Source organism: Xiphophorus hellerii, chromosome 16 (genome assembly GCF_003331165.1).
Source record: "Xiphophorus hellerii strain 12219 chromosome 16, Xiphophorus_hellerii-4.1, whole genome shotgun sequence".
NCBI classification, from domain to species: domain Eukaryota; kingdom Metazoa; phylum Chordata; class Actinopteri; order Cyprinodontiformes; family Poeciliidae; genus Xiphophorus; species Xiphophorus hellerii.
The window spans coordinates 25,582,580-25,606,312 of record NC_045687.1 but is presented as its reverse complement, the minus strand read 5'-3'; the positions used below and the strand labels follow the sequence as shown (position 1 = coordinate 25,606,312).

The 23,733-nt window shown below is 39.5% G+C and overlaps 2 protein-coding genes and 1 long non-coding RNA gene across 5 annotated transcripts in view; 2 read left to right on the top strand and 1 right to left on the bottom strand.

The window, feature by feature from the left end:
• ap2a1 (adaptor related protein complex 2 subunit alpha 1) overlaps positions 1-14,010 on the top strand; it is a 33,654-nt gene extending 19,644 nt beyond the window's left edge. Inside the window, exons 14-22 of one of the 3 annotated variants that reach the window (XM_032586348.1) lie at positions 837-899; positions 3,452-3,514; positions 4,662-4,744; positions 5,928-6,017; positions 6,302-6,425; positions 8,710-8,826; positions 10,388-10,457; positions 10,569-10,703; positions 12,352-14,010. In XM_032586348.1, the coding sequence (XP_032442239.1) occupies positions 837-899; positions 3,452-3,514; positions 4,662-4,744; positions 5,928-6,017; positions 6,302-6,425; positions 8,710-8,826; positions 10,388-10,457; positions 10,569-10,703; positions 12,352-12,429 (823 nt within the window). In that variant the 3' untranslated portion in view covers positions 12,430-14,010. The remainder of the gene's footprint in view (positions 1-836; positions 900-3,451; positions 3,515-4,661; positions 4,745-5,927; positions 6,018-6,301; positions 6,426-8,709; positions 8,827-10,387; positions 10,458-10,568; positions 10,704-12,351) is intronic. The other 2 variants (XM_032586349.1, XM_032586350.1) reach the window with 2 other exon arrangements.
• LOC116734833 (uncharacterized) lies at positions 13,828-17,297 on the bottom strand. Its single transcript, XR_004342270.1, has 2 exons — positions 17,196-17,297; positions 13,828-14,846 (listed from the first exon to the last, which is right to left on the bottom strand). It is a non-coding gene; the product is annotated as an uncharacterized LOC116734833 (long non-coding RNA).
• Positions 16,874-21,690, top strand: LOC116734831 (dual specificity protein phosphatase 16). The gene is made up of 5 exons (XM_032586351.1): positions 16,874-17,031; positions 17,304-17,396; positions 18,933-19,092; positions 19,261-19,384; positions 20,714-21,690. The coding sequence occupies exons 2-5, from the start codon at positions 17,304-17,306 to the stop codon at positions 21,414-21,416; spliced, it is 1,080 nt and encodes a 359-aa protein (XP_032442242.1). The 5' UTR covers positions 16,874-17,031; the 3' UTR covers positions 21,417-21,690.
• Positions 21,691-23,733: the final 2,043 nt, after the last annotated feature.

Here is a 23,733-nt window from a genome sequence, read left to right as displayed (position 1 = left end):
AACTTTTAATCAACTACAAGATTACTTATTCTCTCTCAGGCCTCTATGCACCTTTTCTGCATGCACCCGGAAAGATCTCACACCCTATGCCAGTTTTCTTGACAAGACATAATTCTAAAACCAAATCATTTTGTCTTTGTTTCAAATTGACAAGCAGTTTAAAACAAAGTCGAAGCAATTCTCCACCTTGAATTGACATTTTAAAGTCTTTGTCAGATTATATTATTGATTTGGCATGATCAACAGGACTGTATGAGTTTCTATATGCAATCCTTTGGGATCATAAACCCTTTCCCTCACTGAGGCTGTTAACATTTCCAGATCCAGCCAGACTGACCGGTGGTCAGGGAGAGTTTATTTTAAATTCTGATTCTTGTCACCAACCAGTTCTTTATTCAGAAAATTAGAATTAAGTAAAATAAAAGCTTCTGTTTGTCTTTAAAGTAGCGTTGGTTGTGTGACACTGTTGGTTTAATCAGAGACCTATGATACTAGTCTCCTATACTGGCCAGAAAACTGAAATACCTTCAACATAAAGTTCTCTGTCAGGACTCATTTTATTTTTCTTCAACTTGAGGTCTTGTAAGGTAAACCTTAGGACAAAAGAGAAACTTTTCTGTAGCAATCTGATTGGAGGACGGATCACTGATTTAGACTTCAGGGTTGGCAGATCTGTAACACTTGTTGATTTGTTATCTTGCTCTGTATGTGACTGTCTTTCGTCTTTTTCTCTCCTTCCCCTTTCTCTTATTTCCCTCTTTGTGTGTGTGTGTGTGTGTGTTTTGACTTGACTGTGTGTTTGTTCCCTGTCCTCTATCGTGATTGTATACTGACAGAGATCTGGAACAACCCCCTGAGACCTCCGATCCTCTTTTGGTGGAGGGTTCTGGTGACTCGGAGTAAGGTCCCTGTAGTAGACTTAATCAAGAAATACAAACGTGGCACCTCGTCAATTCATATTGTTAAACTAGCCTGTATAATTATGCTGTCTTACTGAGTGGCAAGCCTTACAGCACATTAGCTTTATTTAGACATCTGATGTGGTGATGGTTATTCCCTCTGAACAGCAACATTGCCATAATCAGCTGTCATGAAAGAAAACCTTTGGTTAATTGTTTTTGGTTGCACTTCTTTCCATCTGACACATTTTGGACACCAGTTACACAAAGTTTTATTGTTTTTTTTTTTCTTTTTTTTTTCTCAAACAATATATGTAACAATATGTCTTTGTTACTCTCTTTTTTTCAAATTTAAAAATAGCTAAGTTGATGGTGTAAGGAGTTTTGTGGAAAGTCATGCATGGTGTGGTACATGGTAAAAAACACAATCTCATCAAGTTTTATTGGTCTAGTTTCTAGTGGAAATATCGTAGTTTTGTTTTAATTCAAGTGTACTAACGTACAAGTCACTTTTCAGTAGAAAATACGGGCTGGTTCCAAGTCAAGAAATTGTTGATTTTGATGAAATAGTACTAGTTACAAGTGAAATAATCTGCTAGTACAACAAGATATTTTTCTCATATTATAAATTATAATATGGCAAATATGAAAACACCCAATATTATCCATTCCATCATGTTCCCCAACTGTTGTAGGCAACTGCTGAAACTAACTAATAAAGTAACTTGTAATCTAACAAAGTTGCTTTTAAAATCAAGTAATCAGTAAAGTAACAAAGTTTAAGTTTTCAAGGAGTTATCATAGATGAAGTTACTTTTTAAGGCAACTACGGGGTTTCCTCCAGAAAACTAGCTAAGCCCGGTGGTCGGGGCACGGAGACAGTCCACCAGCGACCCACCGTGTTTTCGTATTAAAAGACGTTAAGTTGACAGAAAATGTAAAATATTAGAGTAATTATATATAATACAGGAAGACATTGTCAGTGAAATGTTATTTAAACCAACAACTATGTAGTTGTTGGTTTAAATAGTTTAATATAAAAAAATACAATTAAAATTAAAGTTGCAAGCAGCATTGGAGGCCCTCCAGCCTCATGGCGACCGCAGGAGCTCCAGCAACGCCACCCACTCACCGTAGTCAACGCTCTTGTGCAGTTTGCACACCAATGTGTTGAGCAGTGCTCCCTGATGACGCACAAAAAAAAAATCTGGTGCAGATCGGCTGATGTATTAAGAAGATATAGCTGTTGGAAAGATTTAGGAGACACGGTGGAGTCAAATTACAATTTAATGCTGCTGGGCTCTTTTAGAAGTTAACAAAGGTCAATCATATCAGAGAGAAGTTCAGCAGCTAGACACACTGTTTACAAAGTAGAAACATCTCTCAAACTGACAAAGCATTTCTCCTAGGGTTTTTATTTTGGTTTGTATCAGTGGAACTGGAAACTGTAAATAGTAAAATGACTTAAATCAGTTTTCATCAAATTACTATTAACACTCACTTTGAGTAAGTCATTTGGAATTTGTAGTTGAAAAGTCTCTCCAACTCATTCTACTTGGGTTGTATTAATTTAGAAAAAGTAAGTTTTTGATAATTGTGCGGGGGTTTTTTTCCAAGTACTTTGGCTCAACACTGCATCCATCCAAATACAAATGCTTTACTTGAAGCTTTTCTTTTCTTTTCTAGAGCCAGTGATTTATCTCATCTGACTTGTGGTAAAGAGATAATCCTGGTGTTTCCATGAATAAGAGCGCATTTGCATAACAGAACATCAGAAGTCTCCATGTTTCATCTGAAAGATGGCAACAAAATTTTAATAACAGGCTAAAACAATTGAGAATGAGACAAAAGGGCAGAAAAATAGCTACTATAGGTACTAGCCATGTTGCATTTTAAATATTTGTATCCCATCAAAAATGAAAGGACTCGTATTGGTAGACCTCTTTAATCTTTAGTTCTTCATGCTTATTTATGCATTAGCTGTTTTCATTGCTTTATTAATCCCATTTTCCTACTAAGTCTAAAAGATTCTTGTCCTCTCTAATCAGGCAATCACACAGTAAACAGAAGAATGAATTGCTTGAAATCCAGCAATAGCTATGGAGACACCTGCATGTTTTTTTCTTTTTAAAATGCAGTTCATGGCATGAAACTTTGAACGCTATCACAGTAGAGGGAAGTCTGCATATAGAATGCAGAATTAATGACTCAAACAATATCTATTCCTTTCATTCCTTTTCCATTTGCTTCAGCACAGCTGTAAAGCTTGAGAGACTTACCAGACATATGTAGAGTACATGCCAATGGGTTGCACAACTATTTAACTAAATGGGTTTAATTATGTCATAAAATGCTTTTACTAACAACCTCTGCATTTTATTCCCTTGTCCCTCTGTCTTCCCCTCCTGTGGCTCCTCTCGATTCTTTGTTGCTGTCCTGTTAAAACAATGGCTTTGTGATCTCCCATCTCTTCTTCGTCTTGTTTTTGGATTATCCTGTTTGCTCATCTCTGGGCTGCCTGTTCATCCCTGTGCTGTCCTGTGGTCTCTCAGCTCTGCTCCTCCCTCTGAGGATCCTGCTCCTCCTTTATCTGAAGCAGAGGAGCTTCTTAACAAGTAAGGTTGTCTTCTGTACATTTTGCAGTGTTCAGTAATCATCTTTTAGGCAGGGTTCTAACCCGTCTTTTAGATGCTTTGTTTGCCAATATTCCACCACAACTTCACTTGTAATTCCAATTACCGCTATGTAGTTTATGCCCAGTTCACCCGGCAAGATTTGCCAATTTTTGTGCAGCTTCTCCCCTTCAGACAATCTTAAGAACACCCTGATTTTCAGGATGATTCTTAGGATAACCTTAAGAGATATTCCTAGTGTGTACGGTGTGTTAAGAGTGATCTGGTCCGATCAGAAAGACGTCTGGACTGCATCAATCTAAAATGGGGGATATTCAGTGTAATGGATTGGCTTGACCAATAATGCAACATGTTGAATGTGACGTGCAGCTAATCGGAAAGCAAGGCAATATAAACACAGACAGGAATCCAAAACACAGAACAACTGTTATGGCTACTCTTTTTTCTGGCGTTGCTGTGGACAAAAAGAAAAAACAGGACTCACCTCACTTTGGTAGTGTAACAAGTTGAGCACTGCCATCCCCACTTCTTTACTGCAACACTGTTCTTTTTGTATCATTTTTTTATCCCTTAAAAAAAAAAACCATAATCGATTTTCTATGGGATTCTCTGCTAGACATCTGAACGTTGGTGAGTGAAATCACCTGGAAACCACACACTGTACGACCAAACCTGTTGTAGCTAAGATTCTTTTTTTATTGTCGCATTTTAAAAAATCATGTTTTGAAAATGTGCAATTTTGAATTCTTGCCGTGTGAACCAGGCATTAGGGCTGCACCTTATATCTCTTACTTGTCCACCTTTTGCTGTCCAGTTTTAATTTCATATTCAAGATAAAATTGATCCAAATTCTTTAAAGTAAAACAATAATTCTCATCATTTTCGCTTAAATTTACTTCTATTTAAGTTGTTTGACTGTTGTCAATTATTCAGTTTTTCTTAGATTTTTTTGCCCTCCGCTTTAGTGTAGATAAATAGCAACTGAAGCTATGATTACCACATTCTGCAACACTGTCCTCTGGTGGACTGCTGTCTGAAAGATTACAGCATCCATATCAGGGATACAATAAAAACACTTGGTGAAGTAAACATGAAAGTACATTTTAACAAATGAATTGTCTCCCTCTAGGTTTGTCTGCAAGAACAATGGGGTTCTGTTCGAAAATCAACTTCTGCAGATTGGCATCAAGTCAGAGTACAGACAGAACCTAGGTGAGTTTACTCTGCATCAATATGCGATGCTTTATGTTCATTAACATGTTCCATCATATTGGGTGGATTGTTTCGCTGTCACCTTGACATCAATGGAACCCTAATGCTGGGTCGCAGATGACGTAGTACCGACGTCACGCAATGCAGTTGGGGGTCAGGATATAAATGCAGCCCATTTACATCTGTTGATCCAGCATCAAAATGCCTAACGTCTGTGTCTAATACAGTTGTTCCAACATTCTAATACAGAGAAAGATAAACATTATTTTTGTGTTCCAAAGGTAGTTGGTCACAAGGGAGTTGATTTTTAAAAACTTATTGAAGAAAGAAGATTGGGAAGAGAAGGTCCCAAGGCCTCTATCTATCTGACTCTGGTCAGATAGACACAAATATTCTAATTCTGTCAAAAGTTAACTGGATACTGGTATAACATATGTTTTACTTTGAAAAAAAATAGGATATGGAATACCCAGATCATGTAGGACACTATTTGGGGTGTGTTGCACATGACAATTCAAAAATATGATAAGTACCGTGTAAAACTGCTTTCTCCAACTAAAAAACCCATCACAGGACTATGGTACAACGAGAAACCACCAGCTGTAAAGGAGTTTGTAACCACAAACTGCAGTCAAACGGACTGCGTACATAATAAGCTTGGTTTATGATATTCCAAAAGCACAATCATGGTCAATATAATAATTTGACTCTTATATGTGCAGCTATCCAAAATGAGAATATGCGATCATTAGTATCATCAGTTCGAGGGAGGAAAAAAACAAACAAACCCAACTTTGTGCAATTTTTGGGACCCTTTCTGCTCTGCTGCTGACAAAGAAGTCCAAGATAATGTTCTGATTCTTGTTCTTTTAATTCTGTATAATAGACTTATTATAAACTTTTTTTATTAATATTTGCTGTTAATTTTGCTAGTAAATAATGTAAGTTGCTGTGAAGTATTCCTGATGTCAGTGCAACTAGTCGTTGACTCGACTTTTATCATGTTTCTGTCAATTTTAAAAATATGAAGCCATGCAACCCCCAGTCTACATACTGCAGAAATGAAAATCTTTGCAAGGATTCCTATGAATTTGGCTCAGTTAATGTGTGAAACTTTGCCTGCTGAGTTTAAATCTCTTTGTTCCCTCTCCATGTTAACAGTGAATGTGTTCTCCTTCCTCAGGGAGAATGTATTTGTTCTATGGTAACAAAACATCAGTACAGTTCGCCAGCTTTACCACCACAGTGAGCTGTCCCGGAGAGCTTCAGACTCATATCCTTGGAATAGGTTACCAGAATACACAGTTTTAAATGCTTTAAATTAATTAACACTATTAATTACATCTATTAAATGATCATTCTTTGTTAAAGTTTCTGTAGAAGAAGAAAGCTGAAGAAGAGCATCCAGTTGAAACTGGATCACCCTCTCTTTACAAACACACAGATAAAAATGCCAGTTATGCTCCTCAAATGTGTAGCTATCATTCTTCTCCATGTCGGGACATTAACAGCAGGCTGACTCAAGTATGTAGTTGGAAGTCCTTGACAACTGTCTACAGCTCAACGTTCAGAGCAAACCAGTGGAACCACTAGTGGAGGGTGGAGCACAAATCCAGCAGGTCCTGAACATCGAGTGCCTGACAGACTTCTCCGATGCTCCACTTCTCAACATCAAGTTCAGGTAAGCTTTGACTTCTTTTCCACTAGCTAGCAAACTGGTATGTTGACAGTCACAGTTTGGTTTAGGTGTAGTAGCTGAAGCATCGAGAATGATAAAACTGTTACTCTTTAGTCATTAAATAACTAGTGAATACAAATATTGCTGACCTCAAAATTCTGTGAAAGCAAAGATTTAGATTTACTTTTTAACATAAATGTCAGACATGAGCATCATGCGCTAAAATGGGTTTTATCTGCAACCAGCTTCAGGGTTTCCCCCATTGTATTATAAGCCTGGCAGCCCGCCATGCTTTACTACGACCCCCGCCTGGCTAAGTGTTGCTTGGTTATGTTTTTAGGAAAATAATACTAAGAAGAAAAAAAATCGCTTACCATTTTTAAATTATTATTTAAGCTGGACTGCAAGCATCTTTGTTGCTCTGAGCGTTTCACTGGTGGAGCAGATTTATTCCTAAAATATAGGTTTATAGAAGATAGTTTTATACTTTATGGATTTAAAGGCAGAGAGCGGACCAATAACACTTCTGTCGCCTCTGCACGTTGCCTCGCGCGCCGCCGCTGCTTGATGAAGTTTATCTCGGCGCGGACCACGCCTCTTTTCACTCAAACTGGACGCACGCTCACTTGTATGGATATTTACATCAACTTCCTGTGAGGAATTATGTTTCTTTGGAGATATCAAGGTAGGAGTTTAAACCTCACCGCATTAGCTCTGGTTGCACAACTCTATGTGAACCATAAGAATAACTTGTTGCGATTTCAGAGGAGTGCGTTGATGGAGCAGTGAGAATGATTTATATTTGTGAAAAAGGAATAATGTACGGCGTTTACATCTCAACACGCTGCCCAGCGTGTGGCTCTGTCTGTACTGATAAAGTTTATATATGTGTTCCCGGTTGGCCGGTGCGTTAGTGTTTAACGAACCAGCCCTAACCATCATGCAGGTTCGGCCCAGTTATTTTAGTATTGTTTTTCCGGTTACGCGATGCAACAAACCATATGAAATGGTTTGTCCATTTAGTAAGCCAGAGTTGATGCGCACGGTGGCATGAAGATCAGGAAAACTCGTCCCATAAACTTGAGTCAGAACAGTTTTTGTGACTCTTATTAAAAACTCAACAGACACAAAATGGAAGAGCTACTAAAGCCACATTAGCAGTATTGAATTAAATCTCCCATTTGTTGCACATCTCTGCGCAATGCAGCAGGTTTAACTCATCATACCTGGAGCAGAATCTGACTTGGGGGGCCCCTCTTGCTGCTAAAAACATCAGCACCTCTAACAGCTTCTGCATTAGATTTAGTTAAATCTGGGAGAGAGGAAGTAGTTTAATTTGCCAACCTAAAAAGGAATAAGTCATAATTGCAGTTTACTAATTTGTGTTTGTGAACAAACAAAGTTCATTGTCAAAGATTAAACTCAAGGCATCAGATTGTTGCTGTGCTAACAAAACAATTTGAAGTTTTACAAAGTAAACTTGCCAGCTCCTTAAAATCTTGCATTTAAATGTTAAACAATTTAAAATATTTGAATTTATGTATGCTGAAACTATTAAATCAAATTCTGCAGCATTGATAATCTCAATAAACAAATGTTACATTTATGTATGTATCTGTGGTCTGTGTTTAAAATATTAGCATTTATGGGCCCCTGAACCCTGGGGCCTTCTGGAGCTGCTGACTTAATGTGGATTAAACAAAAGTGCAAATAATTAATATTCATTTTAATTGTATTTCTTTGATTTGTTGTTTTTCAGACTAGTTGTAGGTTTAAATAGCATCTCACTTCCCGCAACATATATTTACCCAGTAATATTTTTACATTACTGGTTAATTTCCTGTCAACTTAACATCTTTTACTACAAAACACGGTGGGCTGCCGGTGGACCACCTCGGCGCCCCGACCAACGGGCTTAGCAAGTTTTCTGGGGGAAACCCTGAACTTGGTTGCATATATGACCTAATTTCCATCCAGTTGTCTTGTGAATTTTAAGCAAACTTTTGAAATGTTGTCAAAATAAAAAAAAGCAAATTAAGCTTGTTTCCATCTACTGGGTTGGAGTGAATCAACCAGTCTACATGGGGCATAATTTTGTCAGTTGTTGATGCTATGCATGGCCGTAATAAACAGGAAGTAGAGGTTGTTAACTAGCATGGATGAGACATCTCAGAAAAACTGAGTTTTCTCCCCTCCGTGCTTTAAGAAACTCTTGGTTTTTCTTTTCTTTTTATCCAGCACATCTATGATGTTTTAAACTTATGGGGGTTGTTATTTCTACTGCCAGATATGGAGGAGCTCTGCAGAACCTGACTCTCAAACTGCCGGTCACCATCAATAAGTTCTTCCAGCCGACTGAGATGGCCTCTCAAGACTTCTTCCAGCGCTGGAAACAGCTCAGCCAGTGAGTGTGTGTGATGGGTGTGACTCGCTTCCCTAGGCTCTCCAGTCATATTGGCTATTGGCCTGAGTCAATCTGTGATTTACAGTTCAGCTTTACCTCTGTGTCTATTAATTACAGTCAATGCTGTAGAAAAGTTTTGCTGCCTAAAAATTATCTGCCTAAAAATAGGCAGATAATTTTTAGGCAGCTGCCACCAACTGTCGATTTGTGAAAATTCTGTCCTCGTCTGCCAGTGGGCCAAATTTAGTTTTCTTTGGAGCAGTCTGTGCAGTGCTGTTGAATCGACAGAACTACTGCTGTTGTATCAACTGGACCACTCAGATCTTCTAGTTCTGGTTCTGCTTTGCATCCTCAGAACCAAACATGAAGAAGCAGCATTCAGCTTCTGTGCAAATCCTGAACAAATGTCACGAAAAAAAGCTGAAACACTGAGTTCCTTTAAATTAAGACTAAAAACATGCACTGTAAATGCTAAATTGAATTTAATTGGAAATAGTAAACTGACTAAAATCAGTTTTCATCAAATTACTATTAACACTTTGAGTAAGATACTTGGAATTTGTAGTTGAAAAGTCTCTCCAACTCATTCTGCTTGAGTTGTATTAATTTAGAAAAAGTAAGTTTTTGATAATTGTGCGTTTTTTTCCAAGTACTTTGGCTCAACACTGCATCCATCCAAATACAAATGCTTTACTTGAAGCTTTTCTTTTCTAGAGCCAGTGATTTATCTCATCTGACTCATGGTAAAGAGATAATCCTGGTGTTTCCATGAATAAGAGCGCATTTACATAACAGAACATCAGAAGTCTCCATGTATCATTTTATCTTAAGCTTGGCTACAGCCAACTAACTTGATGTGTTTTTTAGTTTTTTGGGGGTTGGTGGGGCTGATGGTAGGCATTAACACAATCAATTGAATTTGTTTACATGCATAAGTCCACATCCAGAACCTTTGTATTGTGTTTCTGGTATTCCTGTAAATCTGAAGCACAAGAGACACCTGCAAAAGACAGTGATGGCTAAGAGTGAGAGTGATTTAATCTTTATTGTATATTTTATCAAACTGAATATTTTTTGAATACATATATAATATTTGATGTACCGTAATCAGTAATTCTTTCAAGTGGGAAGGAATTACTGAGGTCTGTTACGGTGGGGCAGGGATAAAGCACAACTCATGTATGGAGGCCTCAGTCAAGAAACCTGGTTTGTTTAATTTAAGTTACATGAACTTAGTTATTTTTTGTAAGTTGTATTTGATTGAGTATTCCTTACTAAAAATAAGTGGTTTCCTTACTTTCCTTTAAGTTTTTTTGAGGCAATGAGTTTGCATATTTTAATTAAGGTGAACTAATTAGATTTGAACCATAATCAATGGAACATTGACCAATATATTGGATGTGTATTGATGATTTTAATTATGGCATTTGGCGAAATACAATGCCTGCTATTGGTTTTCACAATTGACTGTATGGCAATACAGTCAATTGTATGAATTGTACTGTTTTAACAATGTAGAACACTTTGATGTGCCTTGTTGCTGAAATATGTCTCTCTTCAGGCCTCAACAAGAAGCACAAAAGATATTCAAGGCCAACCACAGCATGGATACCGAAGTAATCAAAGCAAAGGTAGGGTTTGATAGAAGTGTTTCAGATGGTGTAGAAAGGTATCCCTGGTTTCTTTGGGAGTTATCTAAATCATGCCTTGTGTGTTAATGTTACTGCTCTGTTTGCTCACAGCTGCTGGGGTTAGGAATGGCCCTATTGGACAACGTTGACCCCAACCCTGAGAACTATGTTTGTGCTGGAGTCATCCAGACCAAGAGCCAGCAGGTCGGCTGTCTGCTAAGACTGGAGCCAAACGCTCAGGCTCAGGTATGAGCATCCAGAACATCATAGTCTCTTGTTAACCTTGGAATCTCGTGCTTCTCTTTCATATCACTTCTCTGTTATGCTCACTGTAGGACAGTGGGGTCCAAAATGGGGATTAGGATCCTTTTGTGTCCATTGGAATAATTTGGTGTGCCCCCTGGCAGCAGTTCCAGACTAGATCAGTTTGACCTGCCAACAAAAAGGTCAAACGACCTCCCACCAGCGACCTCTCTCTCTACACTTTTGTAATATTTTAGAAGAGATTTGAAATTACAAAAGTATATCTTTATAAAAGGGAAATGTATGGTACATCTTTCATTTTACACTATATTATTAAGTAGGGCCACAAACATGCAGTGATCTTTTGCCCAAAAAGACTTGTCACTTTCATTCATTCAATTTGACTAAATACAGCAAGTGTTTTCAAAACAACTTCTGAGGAATGTTTTTTTTAATTAAAATTACTTTTTACTCCTAGTTTAACGACTTTCTTCCATTAATATTTCATCTTTTCTACTTGTATGACTTTCTTCTCATAATGTTATGACTTTATTTTTGTATTTGACAAAGAAATCTCTCCACTCTCCTCTGACGGTAGATATATTTCAAAATATCCTCTGCTCCATTTACAATTGTGCTGTGTAGCTACTTCTACTGGTTTGAACAGGCAGGCTGTTGATCAGTTTGAACACTGCTGCCACCTAGTGACTGGAAGCTTGTTCATCAGTTAAGCATGAATAAAGACAATTATGAAGTCCTGCTTCTCCCCCCACTAGTAATGTATATCAATGGAGAAATCGTTTAACCACTAAAATCTGATACCGCTCCATTTATGTTTACATTTTTGAAGAAGGAAGTTGCGCTGATCTTTTTCAGAGGTTTGTGTTGTTTCCTTTTGTAGTTCTTGGTGCAGGGCCACCACAGTCAAGGGGTTTGAGGGGTAGCTTTTTACCAATTAGTTTGGATAGTTTGACACAGTGCAGTGTGAGGGTGAACAGCAGCAGCTGAAAATGTAACAAATGTTGAAATTTTGGTCCCCAATCGAACAATCTAGCGGACTACCAGGTGTGAAAACACCCATAACTGTCTGAGTTTGGATTGAAATTCAGAACCAGATAAAACCAAATATGAAATAATTGTTAAATAATATAAGTTGAAATAGTAAAACTGAAAAGGATGGAGGAGAGTCGGAGGCATCCCCTACGCAGGTCGTAATCTGTCAGTGGGATTTTGTCACAATGAAAAACCTTCTTGTTTGAACACGTCTTGCATTTCCATTTAAATCTTGTTATAACGGGAAAGTTTGTAGTTATAACAAGATATTGCTCTTGAATTAATTTTTTGATCTAGGAGTTAAAAACTTTTGTAAGGGTATTTATGTGTTATTTAAGCTTGACATTACAGGAGTTAATGTAGTGAGCCATATTTTTGCTATACTTGATTGTAATGCAGCAGGAACCCCCAACCATCCCCTATATTTACAATTTTTTAGTCTTAAATTTCTTTCATGGTGGTTTTGAAAAGTCTTGAATTTGTCTTGCTGATACCTGCAGATACCTGAGATAGTAGTACCAGAGGGATCCCAGATGGGGTCATGTGACCTGTTCCATTTCCTTCAGCTTGGTCACTATATTCACCTGTGTCTCTACAGATGTATCGCCTGACTCTGCGCTGCAGCAAAGATTCCGTGTCCAAGCGTCTCTGTGAGCTGCTGGCCCAGCAGTTCTAGAGTCCAGGCCCTGACCAGTACTCCCACCGTCCCCCACCCCACCAGCGACCTCTCTCTCTACAGCACCCCTCCCACACCTGTCCTCCTGCCTCCAGCAAAGAGTCTTTAAGTTGGGGGTGGGGGATAAAAAAAGGTGTAACCTACATAAGGGAAAGTGCTGTCGCTGCCTGCAGCAATATTATTGTCATTATCCTTGTCCCAGATTCTGATTCCAGTTCATCTTTTACTTGTTTATTAACATGATGCTACGATCTAGTTTTTGTTGGTTTACCTGTGTAGCTGGTGTGTGTATGGCCACGAGTGTGAAAGGACAGTGTGTGTGTGTTTGTGTGTCCTGTGGTTGGGCTGGGGTTCTCATTCTGCTCATCCTGGCCGCTTTGGAAAAGATATGTGCAACATTCCTTGAAGACAAGTGGGAGTAGCTATTAATGGCACACCCATTCACTACTACACCCAACTTGCACACGCTATTCCCTGCGGTCAAAGCTGCAAAAGGAAAATTGAGCATTCCTGCCAAAAAAAAATAAATAAAAAATGCACTTAACGTGTTGGGATCCTCCTGTTCATTCCTTTCATCCAGCCCCGCTCGGAGTTAACCCTTCATTTCAGTGAGCTTGTGCACTTGTTCTTATCGTGTATGTAAATATGTGCCAGTGAATCACTTTATTTTTGGACACATTCCCTTTGTTTGCTGAAGGTTAACAGAACGGACACTAGATTGCAGAGATAAGACGGTCCCATTCACCGTACAGCTCAAGGAGGCAGAGAGGAAGTTTATTGCCTCCATCTCATCACTGCTGTCTTAAATCTTGTAGAGCTGGAGCTTTATTTTAGAGAGAAAAAAAAAAATCTCCCGTTTGTGTTTTTGCGTTTGCAGGAGAAATGTGTGCAGACCAGGGAGAGGTGAGGTTTCGTTTTACTCCTGCTTGTGGCTGTGACACGTTGTTGAATGAAATGTGGATTACTACTCAAACATTTACATGGAGGATATTTTTTGTTTTGAAACAAAGCCTTGTGTTGGCAGCCCAGTGTAGTTAGGAAGTTGAGGCTCATTTACATTTCCACAAGTCCATATTTCTGCTGATCAGCGAATCCTGCTCAGATGGATTTCTGCTGTTTTAATGGGATGTGGAACCAACCACTACAATAAATCTTTGTGAAGTTTAGATTGCTTTATCAGCTCTGCTCCGGGATTCCCGTCACTTTGAAGCACTGATGTTGTGGAGAGGACAGGATGTGAGACACCCCAAAGTCCTTTCCAGCTACAGGGGAGTTGGTGTGAGTGTGAATGGTTGTATGTGATAGTAAACAGGGGGAGGGGGGCCTAAAGACATTTCTAACACATGGTCGCATTACATTCTGTGACTGCACAGCAGTTGTGGGACATTGAACTTTGTAGTGGAAAATTTAGTCATTTTTGTGAGTGTGTGTAAGTGAGTTTGTGTGTGTGTGTCTATGCAGTATCCACTAGCTAATGCAGCCTCATGTATCGGTGTTAAGAAGCTGTCCAATACCTGTGTTTAGACTTAAGATTTACTCTGTAATGGAAAAATGTGAAGTAAAACTATGCCATATATCTGACTGTCTGTCTCCTGTCTTTTATTACAGTCATAACTACACTGGTGGACCTCTAAGTTTTCAAACTCATTTCTTTCAAAATAGTATAAACTGAGAAAATATACATGCAGTTTTAGGCCTATTCCACATGTGTAAAAATTAATACTTTTCACCACACCATTAAAAAAAATAGTGTACAAAATATAAAGATTTTTTTTTTTTTCCAAAATATCTTTATTGAAATTTTTAGCAGTTTAGACAAATGGCTCACTCTGCAAAATGATGTGATTGTATTACTTGGACACTGTTCAAGTCAAATTAAAATACAATCTAATGCAAACAGTGTCAGCCTGTCACAAACTCCACATAACCTTCATGTTGAGATATATTCAGCAGTGCTTGAAACAATGGCAGTTAATCTACCATGTGGTACTTCTACTGCTGTTCCAACTAAAGGACCAGCTCCCCTCTGTGGCAGATATCATTTCTTGTGGTGCTTCTGCCTATTTCTTACATTCCTTCCAGTCTTTTGCAGTTGGCTTCAAACGCCAACTGCAGCATTCACACTTGGATTTTCACAGGAAATGCAACATTTCTAGTTTCCTTTGTTTTTGATAGGTCTGCTTTTACAAACACATGTCCAACTTGGTTCAGTCTGAACTTCAGGGTTGAGTCTTAGATTTACCTCTGTGGCTCAGTTGAGTACTTTTCTTAGGATGGCATCATGATCCTTAATGTCCTTGCCACCAATGAGTATGTTGTCCACAATAATGGCACTGGGATATCCATGGAAAATTTGTTCCATGATGTGCTGGAACACCTCACTCGCAGAGCTAATGCCAAATGACATCTGTAGAAACCTGCATCAACCAAAACAGATGTTTAAAGTGGTGAGCAGGGATGAATGGCAGTCCAGTGAAATCTGTCAGAAGGAGTTCTTGGCATCTAAAACTGAAAATACTGTACAGTACCATTAGACATGCCACCATTGATGTGGTCTTTTGAGAGCAGCGTTGAGGTCTGAAACTCAACATATTCTGATCTTTTGTATTGGTGGCAACCATGGACGATACCCAATCAGATGTGCCAGATACTGATGCGATTACCCCTGTTTCTTTTATCCTATCCAATACAGCTTTGACCTTGTTTTTTATGGCTACAGGAATGAAGTGAGCTGTGTAAATTACTGGTTTCACCTCTGGGTCAACTTGTATTCCTGCTCAAATACACTCCAGTTCTCCGCTGTATTGCCATCAAATACTAGATGGTTGGGCTGACTGAAGCTGTCTGCCATGTTGCGAATAAGCACAATGGTTCTACACAAACATACAACACGAGATAAACCACAAAACCACTGTAGTCCAAAGCTTCAGTGGTTTGTGTTGCGGTAATAAGGAGTTCCGTTGTTGTGCTGTTATCTTGGTTTAATAATAACCATTAGCTGCCAGCATACACAGCAGTAACCTGTGGAGGAAACCCCAGTGCCAGAATGAATAACAAAACTTAACCCAGTGCAGAACCAAAACTAAGGCATCTGTAAAACCCCAGTATTACTGTGTGCACAGTCAATATTCTGCACCAGTGAAGGAGGCCCCCAGGAGCATTGTTTTGTTCCACTTCGGGGCCCCTTAGTGGCCCTTGGCCCTAAGCAGCTGCTTAGATGGCTTATGCCTTGGGCCGGCTGTGGTGGCCTCTCACATAGAAAAAAATTCTAAATGGTATAAATTCTGTTGTATTTGTCCAACTCGTAACAATAATTTCACTGTTAAGCTGAAGCACAGGAGCACACATTTACATGAACCTCACTGACAGATAATTCATTTATCAGGTCTGTTAAGTTTATGCAAAAATAGGTTGACTAGAGCAGAGTTACAAATCTATACATTCTCTGGCCATCTGAGGTACACTTATTAATGGGAGCTGCCTTAATAATTTTTTTAGATATTGAACAAAACGTTGAACACAATTCCCCAGATATTCTTTGTCCACTTTGACAGTATAGCATCACACAGTTCACACAGAATTTTATTTTAAAGATACAATAAATTACAACTATTATGGTTACAGCTTCTGAAGACGACCGTGATGTCGGCCATTAATCAATGCCTGACAGTAAAGATTAATGATTGTGAGGACTTTGATGAACAGGACTTTGAAATCAGATGTGCAGTAGCTCTCCAGTCTTGTGTGGATGCTATTTTTAATGAATAACTTAAGAAAGAAAAGAAATAGCTTCAGTTGGTAAGAAAGGCATTTTGTGTATTTATGTTTATGTAAATCTTTGACCATGTTGGGTCATTCAGTTTTATTAAAACTTATTCTTCTTTCTGCCTGAGTTTTATTTTTTGTGACACCCCAAGATAACCACTGGCTCCCATTTTACCCTCTTTCGAAACTTCAAGAATACACCCCTGCTCAGCAGGAGGCATTTAATATAAGCATTAATATGCAGGCATTGGTACCTGTTCTGTATTTTTAAATATGACGCACTAAATTAAACTGATTGAAGGAATATTTACACTGCGGGAAAATATTGTTATTTCAAGCTCTTTTGCTAATTTTTAATTACATTTTCAGGTTAGGAACTTCGTCGAGAGAGATGAATGTATAGGAGATCTATGCTTTAAGTTTCATGGCTTGTTTTTAACCACAAATGAGAATGGATGGTCGGATGGTCAGATGAAGCGCATGCCAATGCGTGTGATGCATGAGGAGCTCCACAGCTCCATAAATCCGTGCGGGATGGAAGGGATGAAGAGAACTAAAACCAAATTCAATAAATTAGACTCTGGTGTTTGTCAGATTAAGTCTTTCCTGCAAGAATATGAGACGGTGCGCCTGCGCGTGTGGAAGCACGATGATAGGCTGAAGATGACATCACCCATAGCGGCTCTATTTGTTGAAAGAGGATGAGCTCATCGTTTAGAAGCACAACAGAGTCAGAGGAGCCAGTTTCTAGGCAGCTGCTGCGGTCTGTGAGTTTGTTCATCAGCCTGCAAACAGAGAGGAGGCTTCTGCTACTGCAAGAGGAAGACGCTCCACACAGTAAGCAATGTTTGTTTTAAAAATAATCTGTGCGCATGAGGGAAATGACCAGCAGAAAGAACAGTGGCTATTTATCATTTGCTTGTTGTCTAAGATAGCAACAGGAAAAGCTCAATAATCCTCCTTCTGATCTAGGAAGGAAAACCGTGAATTGCGTCACTTACTCATGCTACTCACAATCCTAGCGACTAAGAAGAGGATGCATGAATAATATTCTGCTTTTAAAAGAAGAATAAAAGCCACCATTTAACTTAGATGTTGTGACACTGCAGATGGTCTGGTCCCGAGACGCAGAGGCAGAGCGACCCCAGCTGTCCGTCATCCTGCCGCGGCTCTACCTCGGAGCGGAGCGCGACGTGACGCAGGTAAGAATCAAAATAACAGTGATTCTGCGCAGTGCCTAGTGCCGCTACAAGCGGCGCATCCACAAAGTTCTTAAAGGGGCAGCCAGAAGGGGGCACTTTGAATCATAGGCTATGGTCACACAGCAGGCTTTGACGTTCAGTTCCGGTTTTTTATTTGCTTGGTCACTAATGCAAGTACAATCAAACTTCTGTGTGGTTTATAACCCCGAAGCGACCCGCACGTGCAGAAGAAGGTAGACATACAGCAGGTCATTGTTAACGGCAGTAATAATGGATGCCTTCATCTGTGGATCAGTTTCAAAGTTTATTCAGAAAAGGGAGCCGGAAATATCATTACAAAATCGCAAGATAAATAAAGATAAAAAAGCACAACTAATAGCAACCATCTAATCCACATTGACTGCAATCTTTGAACAGAAGTCTGTTTGGATGTGTAGTCAGAGCCAGCAGTGATGCGCTTCAGTGAAACTGACTTCATTCATAATTTTGTAATTATGATTTTCAACCATTGATTAGTCATACAACACGGTCAAAAAAATAAAAACAGGACTATGACTAGTTGCTGAACATGATGAAGAGCGTTCAGTTCTGCTCAACAGCTGCTCTCCGTCCTGTAATCAGACCCAGAGGTGTAACCGGGGCATCAGCATGCGTACGCAGATGGTGCATTTAAAGACGGTTCGGAAAATCCCCTTACTTCAACTTTTCAACCGATTAAGTAGTGGTAACCGCTGAAAAAAGGAGAAACGAAAACGAACGGTATTGTACATATAATTTCAGTACTTTTAAGTTTTATAAATCCATGACATGGTTCCAGTTAGTCATAATTTCCCCCCATTAATTACTGTTTTTATTTAGTTCAGTTAATGTTCTCAGTTTCAGTTTATTTCGTTAGTTTTTGTTAACTATGATAAAACTTGGGGGCGTGCTGTGGTGGTGCAGGGGGTCAGCACGCCCCACGCTTGGAGGCCCTAGTCCTCGACGCGGACGTCGCGGGTTCGACTCCCGGTCCCGACGACCCTTGCCGCATGTCTTCCCCCCTCTCCTCACCCTCCTTCCTGTCTGCCTACTGTGGGAAAAAATACGAGCCACTAGCGCCGCAAAAACTCTTCGGAGAAAAAAAAGAAAAAAAAAAAAACAAACTATGATGAAACTTGGTCTCACCTCTATGATCTCAAAGTCCGATTAAATGATCGGCCTAAAATATAATGATACGTATCTGATTTCAATTTTTTAAAGCCAAAAATGTAATGGCTGAAAGTTGCTTGACTCCATCTTGTGTGTATTTTAGCAAAAAAAAAAAAAAAATCAAATAAATAAATAAATAATCAACAAAAATAGAACTCCAGCCTCCCCAGATGAACATTTTAAAACAAGTAAACAAAACCACACAGAGGAGAAAATCTACATTAACTTGGTGTTTTGGAATTTCTCATATTTTGATGGAGAATGATGTGAACATATTAAGAAAATGACTGAAGCAGTTTTCTGAATTAAAGTTCAGAAAGAGTAACATTAGAAAATGTGTGTGTTCAGGACCGACTGGCCTCTCTGGGTATTTCCTACGTGCTGAGTGTGAGCCGATGCAGCCCCCAGCCGTCTTTCCTGCCTCGCTCCAGATTCCTGCGCATTCCCATCGATGACTCCCTGTGGGACGACCTGCTGCCCTGGATCCCCCAGGCTCTCAGCTTCATAGGTCAGGACCCCCCCCCCCGCATTTCTCATCCTAAACATCTGCTTCACAGTTTTCTTTGTTCCACTACCATGTTAATGCTAGCAGTTGACTGGTTCTTCAGTCCTGACTGCGCTAGCTGGATTAGCCATGCTAATAAGATTGTTATGTGCCACGGTGCTGTGTGTGCAGATTCAGCCATGTCCTCTGGGGCCTCGGTGTTGGTGCACTGTGCTGCAGGAATCTCCCGCTCCCCGGCTCTGGCTGTGGCCTACATCATGTACAGCCTGGAAATGGACCTGGACCACGCCTACAGGTGCAGCACACAGGCCTTGAGCTTCAATTAAGTAGCACTATCTTACTTTAGATGCCTAAACTATGTGTTTTGAAAAATGTCCTTTGTCCGACAACAAGGAATAGAGTGACAATCAGACATGTTATAGAAGTTCAAACCAGGAGCCACTGCTGCACTCTGGTGACGTTTCGTTCGCAGGCAAAAGAAATCCAATTTCAAAAAAAAAACTTGGAGTTTGTTTTCACAGTTTATTTATCCCGGTTTAGCAAGCACACAAAGATCTTTCCATTGTTTCCTGCTGCTGCTCTTGTTCTGGTTTAAAAAACAAACAAACAAAAAAAATTTAACCTACAAATAAACTCTGCAAATAACCCCCCCAAAAAAGAAAGTAAATTATGGTAATATGATCTTGGGTACAATAACCACTAATGGGGAGTGGTAGGACCTCATTTTACCAGACCTCTACACAGTTAAGCATTTATACAGGTACTGCTTGCAAATTACACACATTGTATTTGGCTCACAAATTCACAGGTGACTTGGGTTAAGGCACCTGTGAAGATGTCTGAAGTAAGCAGAGAATTTTATTTTAGAAAAGGAAAAAAAATACCTATGCTGTTGGAGGAAACTTTGGAGTGCATTTTATTCATGTTCGTGGAGTATAAACCTGTTGCAATAAGCAATTAAAATTAAAAATCAAATTAAAATGAGCTTGATAATATCCATTCTTATTATTAATACTTTTTGAAGGTTAATCTTGTTTAGAGAGACTTCATAATCCATTTTTTGCATGGTTTTGGTTGTGTGTAGATTTTATTTGCTTTTTATTTATTGTTGTTTGGTTGTTGTGTTTGTACAAAATTAAAGCTTATTGGTCTTTGAGAGGCAAACTTGCATTATTATAACATTATCTATGTATTACTTGAACATGGCCTAAAAACAACATTATTGTTTATAGCAATCATTTCTGGGCCAATTTATTGTCCTGTAAAATATATTGTCATGGAGTAACAGTGGATTTAAAAAGTTGTTATTTTTGATGTCAAGCATTTAGCCAGCATCTCCTGAACAGAAGCAGAATTTGGACTTATCTCGGCCCACAACGGGCTGAGTGGAGCTCCATTCTCTCTGCTCTGCGCAGTCTGTCTAGTTACGTTTCTCTGTTTGTTTCTTTTTCAATTATGCTGTTATTTACAGAGCAGATATGAGTCATTATGTGGTCCACCAGTAGCTCTGACCCAGTGGTGTAGTCTACATTTTTATATTGGATATTCTACATTTAGATGCAAAAGTTCACCAGTTAGTGGCATATAATCAGTCTAACCCAAATCTTTTCTGTCCCCTCATAAGGTTTGTGAAAGAGCGTAGGCCCTCCATTTCCCCAAACTTCAACTTCCTGGGTCAGCTGCAGCACTTCCAAGGCATCCTGGACCAGAAGGCATCCAGCTGTGATATGACCAGGCAGCAGCAGGAGAATCAGCAGCCGTCCACAGAGAACGGAGGGACCGGATTACTGCGCAGTCAGAACAGAAACCACTGCGTCCACACCGCCACAGAAGACTCAATAATTCAGACGAGAAAATCGCTCTTAGACGACAGCGGTAACAAGCGAGGACCTTGGACCTTTGACCTGACAGCGTGTCAAAACCAACGATGCAACCAAAAGCTATGTGACGCTCCTGCATCGAGCCTCTGTGAGTCCAGAGATCCTCTACCAAAGTGCAGACAACTACAATTCCCATCAGGTTGTACTTCTGTCCTGGAGAAGCGTAAAAGCCTCACGCTCTCATTGACGCCCTTGGGATTCTGCCCGCCCTCTTCGGCGAGCAGCCGCCCACAATCAGTGGTGAAAGCGTCCCCTGTCCACAGCGACCCCCACCCACAGCGAAGTCCTCGTCTCAGTGGGTGCAGCCGAGCTGAAGAGAAGGAACAAGGCCTGTTATCGCCATCCGGCATCACTCTGAACAAGCTGTTGGACTGGGGAGAGAGAGTGCTGCTGGGGTTGGTCCACCCGGTGAAGATGGGACAACCTGCGCTGCCCTATAGGTGCTGAGGTTGCAGAGCGGAGCTACACCTGACCGGTTCTCATGCATGTTCATCTGAACAAAACTGACAACACAGGATTTACAGAAATACTGAAGGAAACCATTGTCTTCTATTTATATATTTATTGAAGAGTTGATTTTAAAAACTATTCTTGTCAAGCGCTTCTTGTTTGGTACATACTAACAGTCGACAGCTCATGTTTCGCTTTGTAAGCTGCTGCAGTTTTGAAAAGTCTGTGGTGCAACATCTTGAAATAAATAAAAGATCACACTGAAACCCAACCTTGTTGCATGTTTGTATTAATTTATCTTAGTCATTGACCAGTGCATTAAACTCAATTTATTAATTTTGAAAATTAATTAAAACGAATTTTAATTCGTTTTAATTAAAATTCAATTAATTATAATTTTTTTAAAAAGAAATCCAGCAGGACTGCAGCATTCACTCCTCATGACATGAATAGAAATAGAAACAACCTTTATGTCCCTGGATTTAGACTATTTTAAATACATAAAAATGTATTTCTAGCCATCACCTAAATATATAATTTAGTTCAGGCTGTTGTTTAGCTTAGCTACTTATTGTGGCGACATTAGCTTCATATTTTACGCTAGGTGCTAGTCTTCTACTCTTGATAAAAATCAGTGAGCTTTGCACATTTCACACCATTCTTCATTGCTGCCTTTACTTTCTTTAATGTGGCTTTGTCAAGTCTTTCCGTATTTACTGGTCAGCAGGTTTGCCAACTAGACTTCTAGAAGATGTGAGCTATTGAAGTGATCTTCACCAACTATAAGCTTTTCAAGGTTGTTTTGGTCAAATGGTAGCTCCCAAACTGACAGTATCTTAGGTTATACTCACAGTAAGCAAACGCAACACAAATCAGATTTTTTGGGCCCATATTTTCCCACAGCAATCTGAACAGCCCAATTTCGTTGTTTTCGCTCATAAAAAGCACATCACATGCACCTCACTCCTGCTGTGACCCATTGCTAAATAAAGTTTAATTCATAAATTACGTCATAAATGTGTTGCTATGTGATGTCAACGTTCTTCTGCGCGCAGGGGGGAGGCTTTGGGATCGGAAATTATTTACTAAGTTTCATAGCATTCTGACTTAATTAGTATGATCACAAAAAAAGGATTTCAGAAAAAAAAATTGGAATTGAGCATTAAGATGCTGTGTGAATGTAGCTTTAAAGGGACAGATAAATAAGAGAAATAGCTCTGCTAAGAAAAATATCCAATTGTCATTATTTTTCCTGGCTGCCCACCGGCTCATCAGTAAAGCGGCCCAGATGGTGTCACTGGGTTTTACTTTGGGGTTTAAGAGGAAAAATGCATGACAAATAATTCTCCTCCCTCTGCACAGTTGTTGTAGTTAACCCATTTTCCCTTCTGTGCACCACCTTTGTCCGTTTACTAGTTTCGGGACCAAGCCAATAGCCCTCACTGCGATTACCTTGAGAAATAATGAGATCTGGTTAAGTATAAAACAGCCTTCAATGCTGAAAAATGATCAAATGTTGCAAACCATGCAACTCATACAAATGGAAGATACAGAGCGACGTTCACCGTCCAGCTCTGGGCTCCACTCAGCTCACCTTAAGGGCGACACCAAGTGAAGAAAAGATTGTAGCGCGAGTTCTGCTTTTACCTCATTCTGTTCCCTCTCTGAGTCTATTTTCCGGCTTAATCAGGTTTTGTTTATGTGTGATACATAACACTGTCGCCAGCCTTAAATGTTATGGTTATGTAAGCATGCAGTCCTGTGCATGTGAGCAGATAAAAGAGACAGAGGAAGAACACAGAATCATTTTATCCAACACAGTTGCACAAAACTTAATGTTAAACTTTCACATTGAAGTCAATGGTTGGAACTGAGTGACACAAGGAAATGGTAACTGGTACAAATACATTCTTCTTGACTTTTCAACAGCTCAACAACGGCTTCAGTGTTGGTTAGTTAGTCTACATGGTGGCGCTGGAGTGTGACGTTTTGGCAAATGTCCACGTAGTTTGTGTAGCCTGAGGCATGCATTTCTATGTAGGCTTTTTCTGCTCTTGACTTATTCTTGAATGGAGCTTACATGATTTAACACGTCTTTTAAAATCTGTACCCATTCTAACGTTTCTGCTCTTGACCAACTGAGCTAAACTCAACCTGTTTAGCAGACAGAAAAGGTTACGAGCGCATGAAACTGCTCCCTGAAAAAGTTTTCCGAGCTTGCGCTGATTGTACATCCTGCGAGATACTTGAAATGATGTCACGGACATCCCGTATGACCAAATAAGGAAAGTGACACTTGAAACTTGAGTTGAAT

What these genes read in the sequence shown, in the direction of transcription:
- LOC116734831 (XM_032586351.1), top strand. Translation starts at nt 17,304, where the DNA reads ATGGTCTGGTCCCGAGACGCAGAGGCAGAGCGACCCCAGCTGTCCGTC. An exon ending in CGGAGCGCGACGTGACGCAG is followed by an intron (nt 17,397 to 18,932) that starts GTAAGAATCAAA and finishes GTGTGTGTTCAG; the next exon opens with GACCGACTGGCCTCTCTGGG. An exon ending in GACCTGGACCACGCCTACAG is followed by an intron (nt 19,385 to 20,713) that starts GTGCAGCACACA and finishes TCCCCTCATAAG; the next exon opens with GTTTGTGAAAGAGCGTAGGC.